Source organism: Panthera uncia, assembly GCF_023721935.1.
Source record: "Panthera uncia isolate 11264 chromosome A3 unlocalized genomic scaffold, Puncia_PCG_1.0 HiC_scaffold_11, whole genome shotgun sequence".
NCBI lineage: Eukaryota > Metazoa > Chordata > Mammalia > Carnivora > Felidae > Panthera > Panthera uncia.
Window position 1 is genome coordinate 25,328,121 of NW_026057578.1, and position 16,202 is coordinate 25,344,322.

The window sequence follows — 16,202 nt, forward strand, 5'->3', positions numbered from 1 at the left end:
TGGTCCCCACTGCATCTGCACACTGTCCCACGAGCTCCGCCTGCCTCCCCCTGGATGCCCAATCCTTGCGCTCAGTAAGAGAATCTATTGGATACACTAATGAGAAGGTGCATCCACGCTACACAGGCGTGGTCTGTGTCCCCAGTAGGCCGAGGCTGAGCGTTCCTCATTCTGGTGTCCCCGGTGTCCAGGGCAGTGCCTGGCACACCGCAGGTGCTCAATAAGTGTTGAACAAGTGTGAAACAGGGAAGCGATGCCAGAAAACAAGGTCAAGGATGGCTTTTCTGAGGGCAAGGCTGTCTCCAAGCCCCTCAGTGCTCTCTCGTGCCCCATCTGCTGGTGGAAGGACACCCACCCTCAGTCTGCCATTGAGGTCATGACCCCTCAGGCCAGCCGGGCCGGGAAAACGTTTCTGTTCCACTGGAGACAAATGTCTGTTCCTTTGTCGGACTGTTAGCGGTACATCGTGAGGGGGCGCACAGGAGGCACGTGCCTTCCTGCCTCTTTCAAGAGCAGTGTGGCGGTAGCCCTAGATCCTGAAGAAAGCGACCCAGAGCAGGGCTGAATGCAGCCATCACTGGCGAGGGTCGCGAGGAATTACAGCAACACAGCGATGTCATTTGCTCATCCTGTGAGAAAGGCTGCATTCAAAGCCGGGATGCCAAGGTTACGGGCCGTGTGGGTGTGAGCATATGAGGAGGGAGTGAACGGGAATCGAGGCTGTGAGGGCACACGTGTGCGTAAAGACAGAAAAACATCTAGAGGAAAATGCGCCAAACTGATCTCTGGGAAATAGAATCCAGATGGTTTTTATTGGCTCTTACGCTTTTCGGTATTTTCTTGATTTTTCTATACTCAGCCTCTGCTACTTTTAGAATCAGAGGAGAGCTAAATATAAGTAGTTTTTTAAGGCCATTGATGCAGAAGGCAGAGAACAGGCAGAGAGGAGACTGGTGTGGCTGTGTAGACACCTGGGCCTGGGGAGGTGAAGAGGGGCGCTCAGGGAAGCACAGATGACCAGGAGACAGGACACTGGGCCACCAACCCAGCTTCCTCACTCACCAACTCCAGTGTGACACTGGCCTCCAGTTCTGGGCTCCCAGCATCTGGGCTCTAAGCTCCATCTGACCCTGATGCTCCAGAATTATCTGTCCCATATCCCACCTGGGGTTTGGGCCAGGAGAGGCTGGGTGGGAACAGCAGGAGAGACAAAGCATCACTCACATCACTGTAGGTAGAACTCAGCCCCGCCGTGCCTTCTGGGCCTGGGGTTCTGTATCGTGGGTGCCTGCCGGTTGGAGGGACGGCCAGCAAGCCCCTGTGGCCAGACATAAATCCCCACGGGCAGCAGCAGCTAGGGTAGGAGTGGAGACTCAGACTATTATTTTCTTAAGTGCCTACAATGAAACACGTGGGCAAAGGCAGTAAAATGTTGTAAGGGGCTGGGTCCTACTGAGAGGAGGATTCACCGAGCCCCAGAGTCTCGCGGAAGTCTTCCCCTGAGGTTGACCTGTCCTGACCACTAGTGTCCAGCCAGATGGCCCCTAAGTCAGGATCTGAGGTCCCACAGGGGACCCCGAACCTCCCTCCAGGTAAGGGATGTGCACAGGCCTTTAAGAAAATTCCCCGAGGCCTGGTAATTGCCACATCCCATCCCTACCCCTCAGTACCCTCCTCCCCCCATGTCCTTCCCTCCACCTCTGGGCAGAGGCGTTGACCCTGCCACGGCTTTTACCACCGCCCTGAGTTCTCCACCCAAGACGCTGCCCAGAGCAGCACACAGCAGAAGGATCAAGGGGCTTTGGTTCAGAAAAACTTGGGTCCAAAGGGACAGTCACAGAGCCAGGCCAGGATGCCCCTCCACCATCCTTGAGGGGCAGGACAGTTTGTAAACACAGAGTTCCCTGGGGTGGAGTACCTGGTGGTGGGGGAGAACAGGCACAAGGCAGGGCAGGAGACAAACCACCTCCGGATGGCTGCGGGGCCTCACTCCAGCCATGAGGCTGAACCAACTTTCAGATGCAAACCGCTCACCCTAGTGGCATGACCCACTGACCACAACACCAAGGAGCCTCTGGGGCCCTGTCCCTATGCTTCACCTGCTGGACAGCTGGGCCAGATGTCTCGGGGGAGGGGATTCTCCCTGCATCCAGCCGGGGCCTCATCAGGGGAACGCGGCCAATCTCCAAGACAGCCTGGCGCTTAAGGGGGTAAAGGGACACACAGCCTGACCTCCCGGCCTGGAGGCCTCTGATATCTGCAAATATTTATTTTCTTCTCCAGGACTCTAGTGAAGAAGGAGGTCAATAGAAGGAGGTCTGTATCCTCTGGGTCTGGCAGGGGTGAGCCAGGGACAGACAGGACCCCCATGGGCCTGGTCACTGTGCTGGACGACTGGAGACACGGTGGGCCACCTCAGAACCCGATGCGGGAACTTTTCATGGAGGACAGAAGGGTGGTATTCAGGGGTCTTGAGAGCTGCTTGACGGACGAGGCAACAGGCATGGGTGTGGCCGACCTCTGCACGATGTACCTGGATGCCTGGGACAAGACCGAGGGGGAGGACTGGAGGTATGGGGAGGTGGACAGGCCAGACTCCAGGAACCTGAAGCCTGAGGCTGTCCAGGAGAGGGAGTCACTGGGAGAGAGGGAGGCAGTGGGCGAGCTGGTCGTGGTGTTGGGCATGGTCTCCCTGTCAGCATCCGGGTCCTTCTGGCGGTTGTGGGTCACCGGGTGGGTGCGCTGGCCCTGCTGCCCCAGGACGTTGTGCAACACGAGGTCAGACATGTGGGTGGGCGACAGGTTGTTGAAGTGCAGGCTTTGGTAGATCTGAGGTGAAATCTGTGGGGAACAGAGCAGGGGAGTTTGAGGGGTTCACCCAGGACCAAGAGCAGGCTCACGCGGAGGATGGGCCAAGTCTCCAGAGTACCGTGGTTGTCACTGATGTCCACAGCCTTCCGGAACTGCAAGCCCACTGTGCTCCAGGCCCGGCAGCCAGCCCTTCTCCTGGGGTTGGCAACAACGCTTTGAGGTCAGCACTGGACCGTCCCCATCTTAGAATGAGGCCTCAAGCTGGGCCTGATTGAGGCTCAGGTGGGAGGAGTCCCCCAGACAAGCTCCCACCTCTCCTGTCAGCACTCACCAAGCTGCGCTTTGAGGCCCATCTCCAGAAGGCAGGGATGTGGCCTCCCTTCGCACTGACCTCTCCCAGCCCGGGACAGAGGGGTTCTCTCACACCACTCGGTGCCCATCACAGAGGGAGGAAGTTCTCATAAATGCCCCTATGGCAGATGCCTCTGAAAGAGGCTGGAGTCTGCCCAAGCAAGAGGCTTGCTTAGATGGGGCTCAAAGCTGTCTTGCAAAGTCCCCGGCTCTCTCTTTCTTTCCCCAAGCAGAGCCCCCCACTTCCGTTCCCTCTGTCTCTCACATGGCACCGGGAGACCCTGTGTCTGCTCTAGAGCAGCCCACAGTACGGAGACTAACAACCAACCAAACGCACAGCCACAGACTTTGGGAAATTCTTTGAAGGCTATCAAAGTCCCAGGTCCACAGAGAACCTCCTCCCATAGGCCCGATGAGGTGTGTCCTCAAAGACAAAACCTGTGTCCATGGCCTTGGCCAGGGCCTTGGCAAACAAATCAACCCAACCAGCTTCATCCCAGAATTCTGTTAAAGGGCTGGTGCTTCCCTTGCCCCCACGAGAGGGCCCTGTGGGCTCAAGGGAGGCTGCTAATGGAACTGGGATCCCCAGCCTCCAGCATCTCAGGGAGCAAGCCCCACCCTGCTTCACCTGGTACTTCATCCAGCTATACTGCACATTGGTGGACCAGAGTCCAGGACTCCGTGACCGGTCCTTAGGCTTGTACGCGGCTCCCACAACTTTGCTCTCCTGCAGGAGTCACGGGCAAGAGTGAGGCCTCAGGGCTGACAGCTGAGGGCCCCTCTATGCCCCCGGGTCCCCCACCCAGCCTCACCTGCTTGCCCTTGGACTCCCACTTGCACCAGCTGCTCTCAACGTCTTCCTGGGAGCGCTCTCCAGCCCACGGGGACGTCTGGGTTATCTTCTGCAGGTTGGCCCAAGCTTCAGCCTCCGTGTCTGGCTTCCCATTCAGGAGAGCCACGAGTGCCACCTCCTCCTGCCGCTGGTACACCAGGGCCTCAGCCAGAGCCCGCTCCTCCCTGATGGAAGGCGCTTTCCTTCATAAGATGCCCTCACACCACAAGCAGCCTTCCCGGGGAGCACAACGGGTTTCTCCCGCCTGGGCCCGATCCTCTTCTACCTCCTTATCCCTCTCCTGAGGTCATACTGCCCAGGACCAACACTAAACAGGTGTCCAATTAACATCAGCAAAGACTAGATTAAACGGACCCCCCAACAAGTCCTGAGACCTTTCCTAGCACCTGAGCTCTTCCCATGGAGGTCTAATACCCCATCTTGATCTTACCTGGTCCCCCCAAATGTGGAATATTTAAACATCCTCTCCCTTCCAAGGAAACCCTACCTCTACCTTGTTTGATAACCCCACATAGGACTGTAAAGAGGTATGCCTTGACAAGAGACTAGGAGCCACAAGGACTGTATGGGTGCCTGGAAAACTCCTACTGACATATCAAAACCCAATTCCAGAATCTCTTCTCTTATGAAGCTTCTCTTTTACTTGATCCACCCAATGAGGTGATTGTCCTCTGAGCCATTCCTATTCTTAATAGTCTCATCACTTATCAGATAAAACAACAACCATGAGTTTGTGTGCCAATCTCCCCAAGTGGACTCTGAGTTCTCTGAGGCAGGACTTGTATCTGGACCTCTAGAACCTAACACAGAGTCTGGAAGTCAGCAGGACCTTGGTAAATATTTTTTTGGGATGACCCCAAATTATCTGAGACTTGGTCAGGAATAAGAGTGGAACATGGGTGGAGAAAGAACCTGTAGAGGAAAGAAGCAACAAGCAGCCTGACTTTCCTGTGGATCAGGGAAATAACACAAGTGTGTGTTCAGGACCAGAGCTCTGGGCACTGTCCTACCAGGGACCTCTAGCCACATAGAAATGGCCCCAGCAGGGAAACCAGCCCTGGCAAATCTGAACCGGGCTCTGGGGCAGAGGCCCATCTAACGGCTTGCCTTTCTATACTTTCTGCTGATTTGTACCACTCAAACTTTCAGTGGACCTGGGCTCTTAGGCCATAGCTGCCACCTGTAGAGCCAAGTTGCCTGCAAGTCCCAAACCTTTGGCCTTTACCAAATATGCCCAGTGCTACCCAACCCAGATGAGGCTGCCTGGGACCTGGGGAGGCTCCCAGCCTCCCCCTCCTTGGGCCAGCAAATACCAGCTGGGCTGTGATAACTCACTGCAGCTCTGAATGGAAGGCCTTCTGGGCAGCAACTACAGTGTCATCCTCCTCCTTTGAGTTTCTTCTCAGTTCAGGATCACCAACCATCTGAATATCCCGCAGCCTTTTCCAGACACTCAGGCCGAACGTCCCTGTGATTTAACCAGAACCAACTCAGTCACAAGAAGTGGCCTACCTCCCTTTCTCTGAACCTGCTACCCCTCACCCTCCACCCTCAAGACTCAGCTAGCAACCCCTTACCCTTGGCCCACACTTCATGATGCTTACCACATACCAGGCATTATGCCGGCTACTTAACAAATATCTGAAGGAACTAGCCTTAGTCCTACAATACACTTGGAGTTCAGGCCAAAGCATCCTGCCCCACATGTAGGCTGAGATGGAAAGACCTCGATGGCAATGACTGAGTGATCTTCAATTGGGCTTAAGCAGCTCATGTGTAAAGTAGCAATGACATAAAGTGATCAGGCACCCACCAGACATGAGATTGGGGTGGCACTAGAGAGGAGAAAGGCTGGAGGAGAAAGCAGGTAGTAAGAAGAGAGAAACATGAGTCCTACTTTGGGGCAGGGCATGGTGAGTAGTAGGCAACTGCCCTGCTGCAGAATTTCTAAAAATTAAAAAATATAAAAAGTCATATTTTAAAAACTCTTGGGGAGCTGTAGAAGCAAAAACAGAGTAGATGAACTAGGGGTGCCAGGGTGGCTCAGTCAGATGAACATCCGACCTTGATTTCAGCTCAGGTCATGATCTCACAGTCTTGAGATTGAGCCCCGTGTCAGGCTCCGCACTGGGTGCAGAGCCTGCTTGGGATCCCATCTCTCCCTCTTCTTCTGCTCCTCCCCCACTCGTGCACATTCTCTCTCTCTCTCTCTCTCTCTCTCTCTCTCTCTCACTCTCTCTCTCTCTCAAAAAAAAAATAGATTAACTAAAATTACAGAAAGGGGGATGGTGCCTGAGTGGCTCAGTTGGTTAAGGGTTTGACTTCAGCTCTGGTCATGATCTCACATTTCATGAGTTCAAGCCCTGCATTGGGCTCTCTGATGTCAGCACAGAATCCACTTCAGATCCTCTGTCCCCCCTCTCTCTCTGCCCCTTCCCTGCTTGCTCTCTCTCTCTCTCAAAATAAATAAATATTTAAAAATTTTTAATAAATAAAAAAATAAAATTATAGAAAGGGAAGAGTCCTTCCAAGAAGAACTGAAATTGAGATCTGATTCCTTCTCTGGGAGTCTGGGCACAGGCTGAGTGAGAATCAGGCTCTGCTTAGGCAGAAGGAAGCTCCTGGAAGCAAAAGAAACCATCGGAGCTTCTGCCAGACATTCTGGCTGGCAGGATGGGATCAAGTCTAGTGAAGTCCCAAATGCATAGACGTGTTTTCCATAGGACATTTGCTGAGCACTAGGGGAGCTGAGGGCCTGGAATTTGGGTTAGACAGATAGAATGAGGTTGTTGGGAGACAAAGTCCCACTGGAGGAAAAAACCTTTGACAAACACAACAGACTTCACCCTTGAGATGATTGCACAATGGAAGATGGAAGAAAACCAAGTCTTCCTAAAGCTGCAACCCAGACCCAATCCAGCTCAGTTCCTGACAGCAATGAGATGAGCAGCCTTGTACAGAGCAACGAGCACATGTGCTGGAGGAAAATCCATCAACTTCTGTCTCTGTGGTTCTTTTATACAAAGTCTAGAAAAGTCTTGGCTTTGGTTTGAGGAGGGGTTGTTTCATTTTGGGGGGTTTTGGAGAGGTAGGTTTTTTATGCATTTAACATATAAAAAGACAGAAAAGTACAACCAATAATAAAGAGAAGAAATAGGCATTAGAAATAGACCCACAGATAATTCTGACACAGGAGTTAGCAGATAAAACTTTATTGCAAATAGTTACATAAAATGAAGGAAAATATGAACAAAATTAAGGGAAAGAAGGAGAATTTCAACAGTGAATTGTATTCTACAGGAAAGAACCAAATCGGTATTCGAGAACTAAAAAAATATGAAATTAAGAATTAACTGAATGGATTTAATACCAGGCTGCATACAGAAGGAGACAGGACTAACGAATTGGAAGGCAGGTCATCAGAAAATATCCAAACTAGAAGGCAGAGATAAAAAACAAACAAAAACAAAAAAGAAACAAACAAAAAAACAGAAAGAACAGAACAGAGCATAATAGCCATATGGGACAGAGTCAAATGTTCTAACATATATGTAAATTGGAACTCCATAATGGGAGGAGAGAGTGAATGGGCAAAAGCAGTATTGAAGAGATAATATTTGACAACTTTTCAAAACTGGTGAAAAATACCAACCCCCAGATTTAAAAAGATCAGTGAACTCCAAGCGGGATGAATACAAATAAAAGCACACTAGGAACATCATAGTCAAACTGTTGAAAACCAAAAGCAGTCAGAGAGAAAAGAAAAATTACTTTCAAAGTAACTTACAGTTGACTTAAAAAAATTCTTTTTTACATTTATTTATTTTTGAGAGACAGGGTGAGACAGAGCACAAGCGGAGGAGGGGCAGAGAGAGAAGGAGACACAGAATCTGAAGCAGGCTCCAGGCTCTGAGCAAGAGTTCAGCACAGAGCCTGGTGCAGGGCTTGAACCCATGGACTGCAAGATCATGACCTGAGCCAAAGTCAAACACTTAACCGACTGAGCCACCCAGGAACCCCTACAGTTGACTTTTTGAGAGAAAATATGGAAGCCAAAGACGATAGAAAAGTCTCTTTTTCAATATTGAAAGAAAATTAACTTCCAGCTGAGATTTCTATGCCCAGTAAAAGAGTCTTAACATTTTAAGACAAACTAAATATGTTTTCAGATACAGAAAGCTTAAAGGATCAGTACAGATGGATTCTATAAGAAATAATAAAGGAACTTCTTCAGACTTAAGGAAAATGATAGCAGACAGAACCCCAGTATTTCAAGAAGGAATAAAGAGCATCAGAAATGGTAAATATGGGTAAATATAAAAAGAAATAGGCTGCTTACAGTAACATTAATAACAGTGCCTTGTGGGAAGACATAACATATTTGAAATAAAATATATGCTAGAGATAGCATAAACAGTGGGGAGAAGAAAGTAAGATTCTTGCACAAGAAGTGGTATCAGGTCAAGAGTGTATATTATAACCTCTAAATAATCTCTAAAGAACACTGAAGAATAATATAAAAACATACAACTAAAAAGTTAATAAAGGAATAAAACAAGATAATTGATTTTTTAAGTTTATTTATTTATCTTTGAGAGAGGAAAGCACAAGCAGGGGAGGGAAAGAGAGAGATACACATGGAATCCCAAGCAGGCTCCAGGCTCTGAGCTGTCAGCACAGAGCCCAACACAGGGCTCAAACTCATGACCCACGAGATCATGACCTGAGCTGAAGTCAGATGCTCAACTGACTGAGCCACCCAGGTGCCCCGATAATTGTTTTTAAATACTTGATTAATGCAAAAGAAGAAAGAAAAGGAAGACTAAAGGAACAAAGAATAGAAAAACAGTATCAAGATGATAGACTGAAACCATATAAATAATTCCATTAATATTTGAACGGACTAAATATACAATTAGAAGGCAAATATTGTCAGGATGAAAAAAATAAAACTAAATACAATGCTGTTTAAAAGAGGCACATATAAATATAAGGACAGAGATAGGTTGAAAAGTCATGTTGGCAAATGTAATGAACTTCCAGTGGTCAGATGAATAAATTCTGGGGATCTAATGTATAACATGGCAACTATAGTTAACAATACTATATTGTATACTTTAAATTTGCTAAGAGAGTAGATATTAAGAACTCTTACCTTGCACAAATACTATGTGAGGTGATAGATGTATTAATTATCCTGATTGTGGTGATCATTTCACAGTGTATGCATATACCAAATCATCATGTTATACACATAAAACACCAGCTTACTCAGTCTTTTTTTTCTATATTTCTATTACTATGTCTTCATAGTCACTAATCCCTTCTTCTGTAGTGTCTAATTTGCTATTAATCCCATCCAGTGTATTGTTATCTCAGACACTGTTATTTTTAATTTCTAATTTCAATTTGGGTCTTTATATATATTTATGTATATATATATATATATATATATATATACACACATATATATATATATATATATTCGAGTTCTCTCAACATTTTGATGTTTTCTTCTACCTTTTGTAACACATGAAGTATATTCATAATATTATAGATTTACTTATATTATATATTATAATATTATATCTATATTTCATATAATACAGATGTAATTTATAATATTACAAATATATACAATACATACTAGTATATTATGTATAAATTATAATACCTCAGGGATTACTATTCTTTGCTGCCTGCTGTCTAATGTCTGGAAACTGTCACATATACTTTGTTCATGTTTTTAGTTGTTTAAAGCGAGAATGTAAATCCAGTCCTTGTTAGTCTATCATGTCTGGAACCAACAGAAATGATAGGCAATAGAAACAGACCCAGAAGTGAACCAGATATTAGAGTTATCAAAGACTTTAAAATAGCATTGGCAATATGTTCAAGGATATAAACTATAAAATGAGGAATTCCATCCAAGGACAGGAATAAAATAAAAATAATCAAAGAGTTTTTACCCATATAAGAGCTGAAAATGTGAGGAAAGGAATAAATCTTTGATAAGAGACAAGAGACCAAGGCTGCTTTCAGCCCTGACAGAGTAATGAGAGGAGGATAAGCCCAGATAAGTGCTTAGTGAACTTTGAACAGCCTCACATGGCATGACATACTATAATCCAGGATGTTCAAGCCACAGGGCAAGTCTGTAGCTACCCACCAACTCTTTCCCTCAGGCCTTCACAGGGTATATAGTGGCAGTCCAGTGAAGGCTGGGGGCAGGGCAGAAGAGCTGAGACATAGACCATGCAAGTATCAAGTGTAAGAAAGCATACGGTGCTTTTTCTGTGATGGCTATAAGGATATATGTATACTTTCTGAAAATTCATCAAGCTGAACCCTTTTGGTTTGTGTGCTTTACCTTATATAGGTTATAACTCAACAATTAAGTTTATTTTTTTATTATTTGAGAGAGAGGGAGAGAGTGCACATGAGTGTGCAGGAGAGGTAGAGAGAGAGAATCTCAAGCAGACTCTGCTGTCAGCACAGAGCCCGACATGGGCTCGAACTCACAAAGTGTGAGATCAGGACCTGAGCCAAAATTAAGAGCCAGACACTTAACCAACTGAGCCACCCAGGCACCCCAAGTTTATTTTTAAAAAGAGAAAGGAATGTGCCTTCTCAGATACGTGATTTGCAAAAATATACACAGGCAAATAATGTTGGGTGGATGGGTGGGGGGTTAGATGGACAGCTGATGGATGAATGGACACACTGCTGAATGGACAATTGGAAAGGCACATATCCTGTGATACTATTTGAGCAAAGGCAGCTGCTATGGCTTGAAACTCCACCCCATAGGATATAAGGTTTATGCCAGTTTATGCTCTAACAGGGACAGGACCACAATGGGCCATGTGGCACGGCTGAGCTTCAGTAGGACCCATACCAACGGTGTCACCGGAGAGTTTCCGAGCCTTGACATTACAGTCCTGGCCAGCACTGATAACCAGCTGGAAGGCATCTACATACAGGATGTCTGCCACACTGTCCAAATGGTCCTTCCAGGTATTCAGAAGCTTGGGAGGAACCAAGGAAATGGTCTGGCCAGCCACAACCTACAGGGGACAACACAGGAGAACTACTTATCCCAAGACACAGGTTCACCAGAGGGCACATGACACTGGAGGCAGCAGAGCCCTCTGGAAGGATCCTGGGACACAGTCCCTTGGCCCACGTCCCAGGGTCCTAGTTCTAGACATGTTCCCACATTAGCTTTCTGGTGACTTCAGGTAAATCCTGGTACTTCTCTGGCCCTCACTGGTCCCTTTGGTAAAATCATAAAAAAGCATTCGCATATTGCTATATTGTTTACCAGATGTGTCTATACAGATTATTCCATTTGAATGTCATAACAACCTTACAGGATGTGTATGAGTCTCACCATTTCGTAGAGGAGAGAACTGAGCCCAGAGCCACATAGTGGTGAGGCTAGGACAAGAAAAACGGACAAAGGATGTGAACAGACAATTCCCAAAACTATACATGGCCAATAAAATAAGGAAAGATGTCAACATCACTAATAAGCAAAAATAGCTTCATTAAAATCAAAGGAAACCATTTGTATCTAAAAATCAGCTAAAGGTTTGTTTCACTTCGAACATTTATTTATTGAATGCCTTCTCTAAGCGAGGCACTCTGATAGACCCAGGGAACGCTCACTCGGATGAATACCGCTAATAATAAATACTTTATGTTGGCAAGGATAAAGCAGAATAGGCTAATAATGTGCAAAACTCTATAAACTTTCTGGAGTGTAGTTTGGCGGTACACATTAAAAGCCTTGGAAAGATTTATGCTTTCTCCCCATATTATTTCCATGAGATAAATTACCAGATGCATGAACAACTACAAATAAAAAAAGATTTGTGAAAAGGAAAAATTGTTCTACCATTTTTCTACCTTTTAAACACAGTTTTATTGAGATATAATTCACAATTCACCCATTTGAAGTGCTCGCTTCAGTCATTTTTAGTATGTTCACAGAGTTTGCAACCACCATCACGTTCAATTTTAGACCATTCCATCACTCCACAGTTGGTATAAATGGAATCATGCAATATGTGGTCTTTTATGACTGGCTTCTTTCACTTAGCATAATGTTTTCAAGATACATCATGTTATAGCGTGGATCAGCACATCATTCCTTTATGTATCTGTTCAACAGTTGTGGACATTTGGGTTGTTTTCACTTCTAGGCTATTGTAAATAATGTTGCTATAAACACTCGTATATAGGGTTCTGTGTGGACACCTCTTCATTTCCCTTGGGTGTATATTTAGAGATGGAATTCTTGGGTCATATGGTAACCCTATGTTGAACTTTCTGAGAAACTTAAATCGTTTTCCAAAGTGGCTGTACCACCTTACGTTCTTACCAGCAATGTATGAGAGTTTCAATTTGCCCACAACTTAGCCAACATTTATTATCTACAGCTATCCTAATGAGTGTGAACGGGGATCTCATTATGGTTTTGATATACATTCCCCTAATGGCTAATGATGTTTGGCATCTTTTCATATACTTATTGCTGATTTGTGTATCTTCTTGAAGAAATGTCTATTTAGATTCTTTGCCCATTTTTAACTGGGTAATTTGTCTTTTTATTGTTGATGAGTAAGATTTCTTTGAATATTCTGGATACTAGTTTCTTATCATGTACATTATTTGCAAATATTTTCTCCCATTCTATATGTCATCTTTTCACTTTCTTATATGGTGTCTTTTGTAGGCCAAAAGTTTTTAAATTTGACAAAATTCAATTTATTTGTTTGTTTTGTTGTTTGTGTTTTTGATGTCATATTTAAGAAATATTGGGGCGCCTGGGTGGCTCAGCCAGTTAAGCGTCCAACTTCGGCTCAGGTCATGATCTCGCGGTCCATGAGTTCGAGCCCCACGTCGGACTCTGTGCTGACAGCTCAGAGCCTGGAGCCTATTTCAGATTCTGTGTCTCCCTCTCTCTCTGGCCCTCCCCGTTCATGCTGTCTCTCTCTGTCTCAAAAATAAAATAAAAGTTAAAAAAAAATTTAAAAAAAAGAAATATTGCCTAACCCTTGCGCCTGGGTGGCTCAGTCAGTTAAGCCTCTGACTTAGCCTCAGGTCATGATCTCATGGCTCTTCCAGCCCCACATTGGGCTCTGTGCTGACAGCTCAGAAGCTGCAGCCCACTTCGAATTCTGTGTCTCCCTCTCTCTCTGCCCCTCCTCTGCTCTCTCTCCCTCTCTCTCTCAAATAAACATTAAAAAAATTAAAAAATATATTGCCTAACCCAAAGTCATGCAGATATCTCCCTATGCTTTCTTCTAAGAGTCTTATAATTTTAACTCTTCCATTTAGGTCCATGACCACTGAAAGTTAATTTATGAAGTAAAGTATGTTTTCCTTTATGTTGTGTGTTCATTCTTTGCTGTGGATATCCGGTTTTCCCAGCACCATTTGTTTAAAAAGATTATTCTTTCTGGGGCCCCTGGGTGGCTCAGTCGGTTAAGCATCCAACTCTTGATTGTAGCTCAGGTCATGATCTCACTGTTCGTGAATTTGAGCCCCACATCAGGCCCTGCACTGACAGCATGGAGCCTGTCTGCGATTTTGTCTCCTGTCTCCCTCTCTCTTTGCTCCTCCCCTACTTGCGTTCTCTCTCTCTCTCTCTCTCTCTCTCTCTCTCTCTCTCTCTCTCTCAAAAATAGATTTAAAAACATTTAAACAATTATTCTTTCCTCCATTTGATTGTTTTGGTACCTCTGTCAAAAATAAATTGATCAGAAATTTGACAGTTTATTTTTCCACTCTTAATTCTATTTTATTGACCTATATGTCTATGCTAATGCTAGCACCACACTATTTTCACTGTAGCTTTGCAGTAAGTTTTGAAATTGGGAAATGTGAGTTTTCCAACTCTGTCTTTTTTCAAGATTTTTGGACTGTTCTAGGACATTTGCATTTCCATATGAATTTTAGGATCAGCTTGTCAATTTCTGCAAAATAAGGAGTGGGGATTGATAGATTACACTGAATTAATTTGGAAAATATTGTTATATTAACAAGATTAAATCTTCCAATCCATGAACATGGGATATCTTTCCATTTATTTAGGTTGTCTTCGATTTCTTTCAACAGTGTTTTGTAGTTTTAATAGCACAAGTTTTGTACTACTTTTGTAAATTCATTCCTAAATATTTTATTCTTTTTGATGCTATTATAAGCTGGATGCCTTTTATTTCATTTTCTTGCCTACTTGCCCTTCCAGTAAAACATTAGTAGTTGAGGAAGTTCCCTTCTACTCCTTGTTAATTGAGCGCTTTTATCAGGAAAGGGTGTTGCATGTTGTCAAATGCTGTTTCTGTATTTATTGAGATGATTATGTGTCTTTTGTTCTTTATTCACTTAATATGGTGTATTACATTAATTGATTTTGGATATTAAACCAACCTTGCATTCCTGGGATAAGCCTCACTTGGTCATGATGTGTAATCCTTTTCATATGTTGCTGGATTCAATTTGCTAGTGTTTTATTGATGGCATTTGCATCTGTATTCATAAGAGATATTGGCCTATAGTTTTATTTTCTTGTGATGTCCTTGTCTGGTTAGGTTATCAAGGTAACATGGCCTCATAGAAAACTCTTTGGCAAGAATTCTTGAAGAATTGACATTAATTCTTCTTTAATTATTTGGTAGAGTTCACCAGTAAAGTCATCTGTACCTGGGCTTTTCTTTGTGGAAAGCTTTATTACTAGTTCGATCTCTTGTGATATTCAAGTTTTCTATTTCTTTAAATTTTCTATTTCATTTTGAGCCCATTCTGGTAGTTCATATCTAAGAATTTATCCATTTTCTATCATTTTTTTTGATAATGAAAAATTAAAAACTGTTCTAATGTCTGACAATAAGTTAAATAAATGATTGTACCTCTATACAGTGAAATATTACTTCATCATTAGAAAGTCTGATTTTCAAGAATGTTTGATAATATAGAAAATTCTAGTTACATACAGTATAATCCCAATTTGTTTAAAATATATCATTATAACACTAAGTGCAGATGGTCGGGAGCACAGATTCTGGAGTCAGACTTGAGTTTATGCCCAGGTCCAACACTGGCAGTTGTGTGAACTTAGGTCCCTCCAGCTCTTCAGTTTTATCTTCCTCATCTGAAAAGTAGCATCTCTCTCCCAGAGCAATTATGGAGAATCAGTGAGAGAACACATAAAAGCACTTATCACAATTCTTGAAACACATTAAGCAGTAAATAAATGACACGCATTGTTGTTAATATAACGATTATATTAACATTACAGATTCCTCATACAGTGAACCCATGGGTGACTTACTCCCAACAGATTTGAATGCAGTGACATTTTATTCTTACTAAAACCAGACTAGACATAATATCTTTGTGCAGAGATTCAAAAAGCACCTAAGACTGCAAGATGGCTATCAGAACTGCAAATGCATACAACCCTTTAATCTAGAAATCCCACTTCCAGGAATTTATCCTTCAGGCATATTTTTCACACATATGAAACAACATTCACTCTTCACCTTTGTTAAGAACAAAAGATTGAAAACAACCTCAATTTCCCTTCAAAGGAAATTATATCAATAACATGTCCTATGGTTTACTACACAGCTATAAAGAATAATGTACTCATATGCAAAGATCTCCAAGATATATTATGGAATAAGAAAAACAAGGTGAGCACCAGTGTAAATGACACGCTACCTTCATGTAAAAACAAGGAGAGAACTTTACACATTTCTGTTTGCATAAATAAACACTGGAAGAATAACCAAAAATCAGCAGAAGTGGAACAAGAAGTTTTTCTTGGTTTTGGGCAGCAGGGAATAGGTGTAGGACTAAGAGTCCTTACTACAGGCCTTTTGCCACCCTGAGTTTTTAAAATCTTCACTAGTGTATAACATACATATAGAAAAGTGTACATATCATAAATGTAACGAATAAACTTTCACAAACTGAACACAGCTGTATGACCAGACCCAGATTATGAAACAGAACATTGTCCATCCACCAGAAGTCTCCCTCATGGCTCCTTCCGACCAATCCATGCCCACACAAAGATAATCACTTCTAATAGGGTGTGTTTGTTTTGTCTGTTTTCGTACTTTATATAGATCGAACTATAAAACTTACAATATATACTCTTTCATGTCTGACTTCT

The 16,202-nt window shown here is 44.0% G+C and overlaps 1 protein-coding gene across 3 annotated transcripts in view; it reads right to left on the minus strand.

The window, feature by feature from the left end:
* Nucleotides 1-2,233: 2,233 nt before the first annotated feature.
* The window catches only part of EFCAB8 (EF-hand calcium binding domain 8), a 66,607-nt gene continuing 52,638 nt past the window's right edge, over nucleotides 2,234-16,202 (minus strand). For all 3 annotated transcript variants that reach the window (XM_049650935.1, XM_049650934.1, XM_049650936.1), the window contains 5 exons: nucleotides 10,914-11,082; nucleotides 5,351-5,483; nucleotides 3,975-4,179; nucleotides 3,791-3,889; nucleotides 2,234-2,841 (listed from right to left, as the gene is read on the minus strand). In XM_049650935.1, coding sequence (XP_049506892.1) covers nucleotides 2,416-2,841; nucleotides 3,791-3,889; nucleotides 3,975-4,179; nucleotides 5,351-5,483; nucleotides 10,914-11,082 — 1,032 coding nt within the window. In that variant the 3' untranslated portion in view covers nucleotides 2,234-2,415. The remainder of the gene's footprint in view (nucleotides 2,842-3,790; nucleotides 3,890-3,974; nucleotides 4,180-5,350; nucleotides 5,484-10,913; nucleotides 11,083-16,202) is intronic.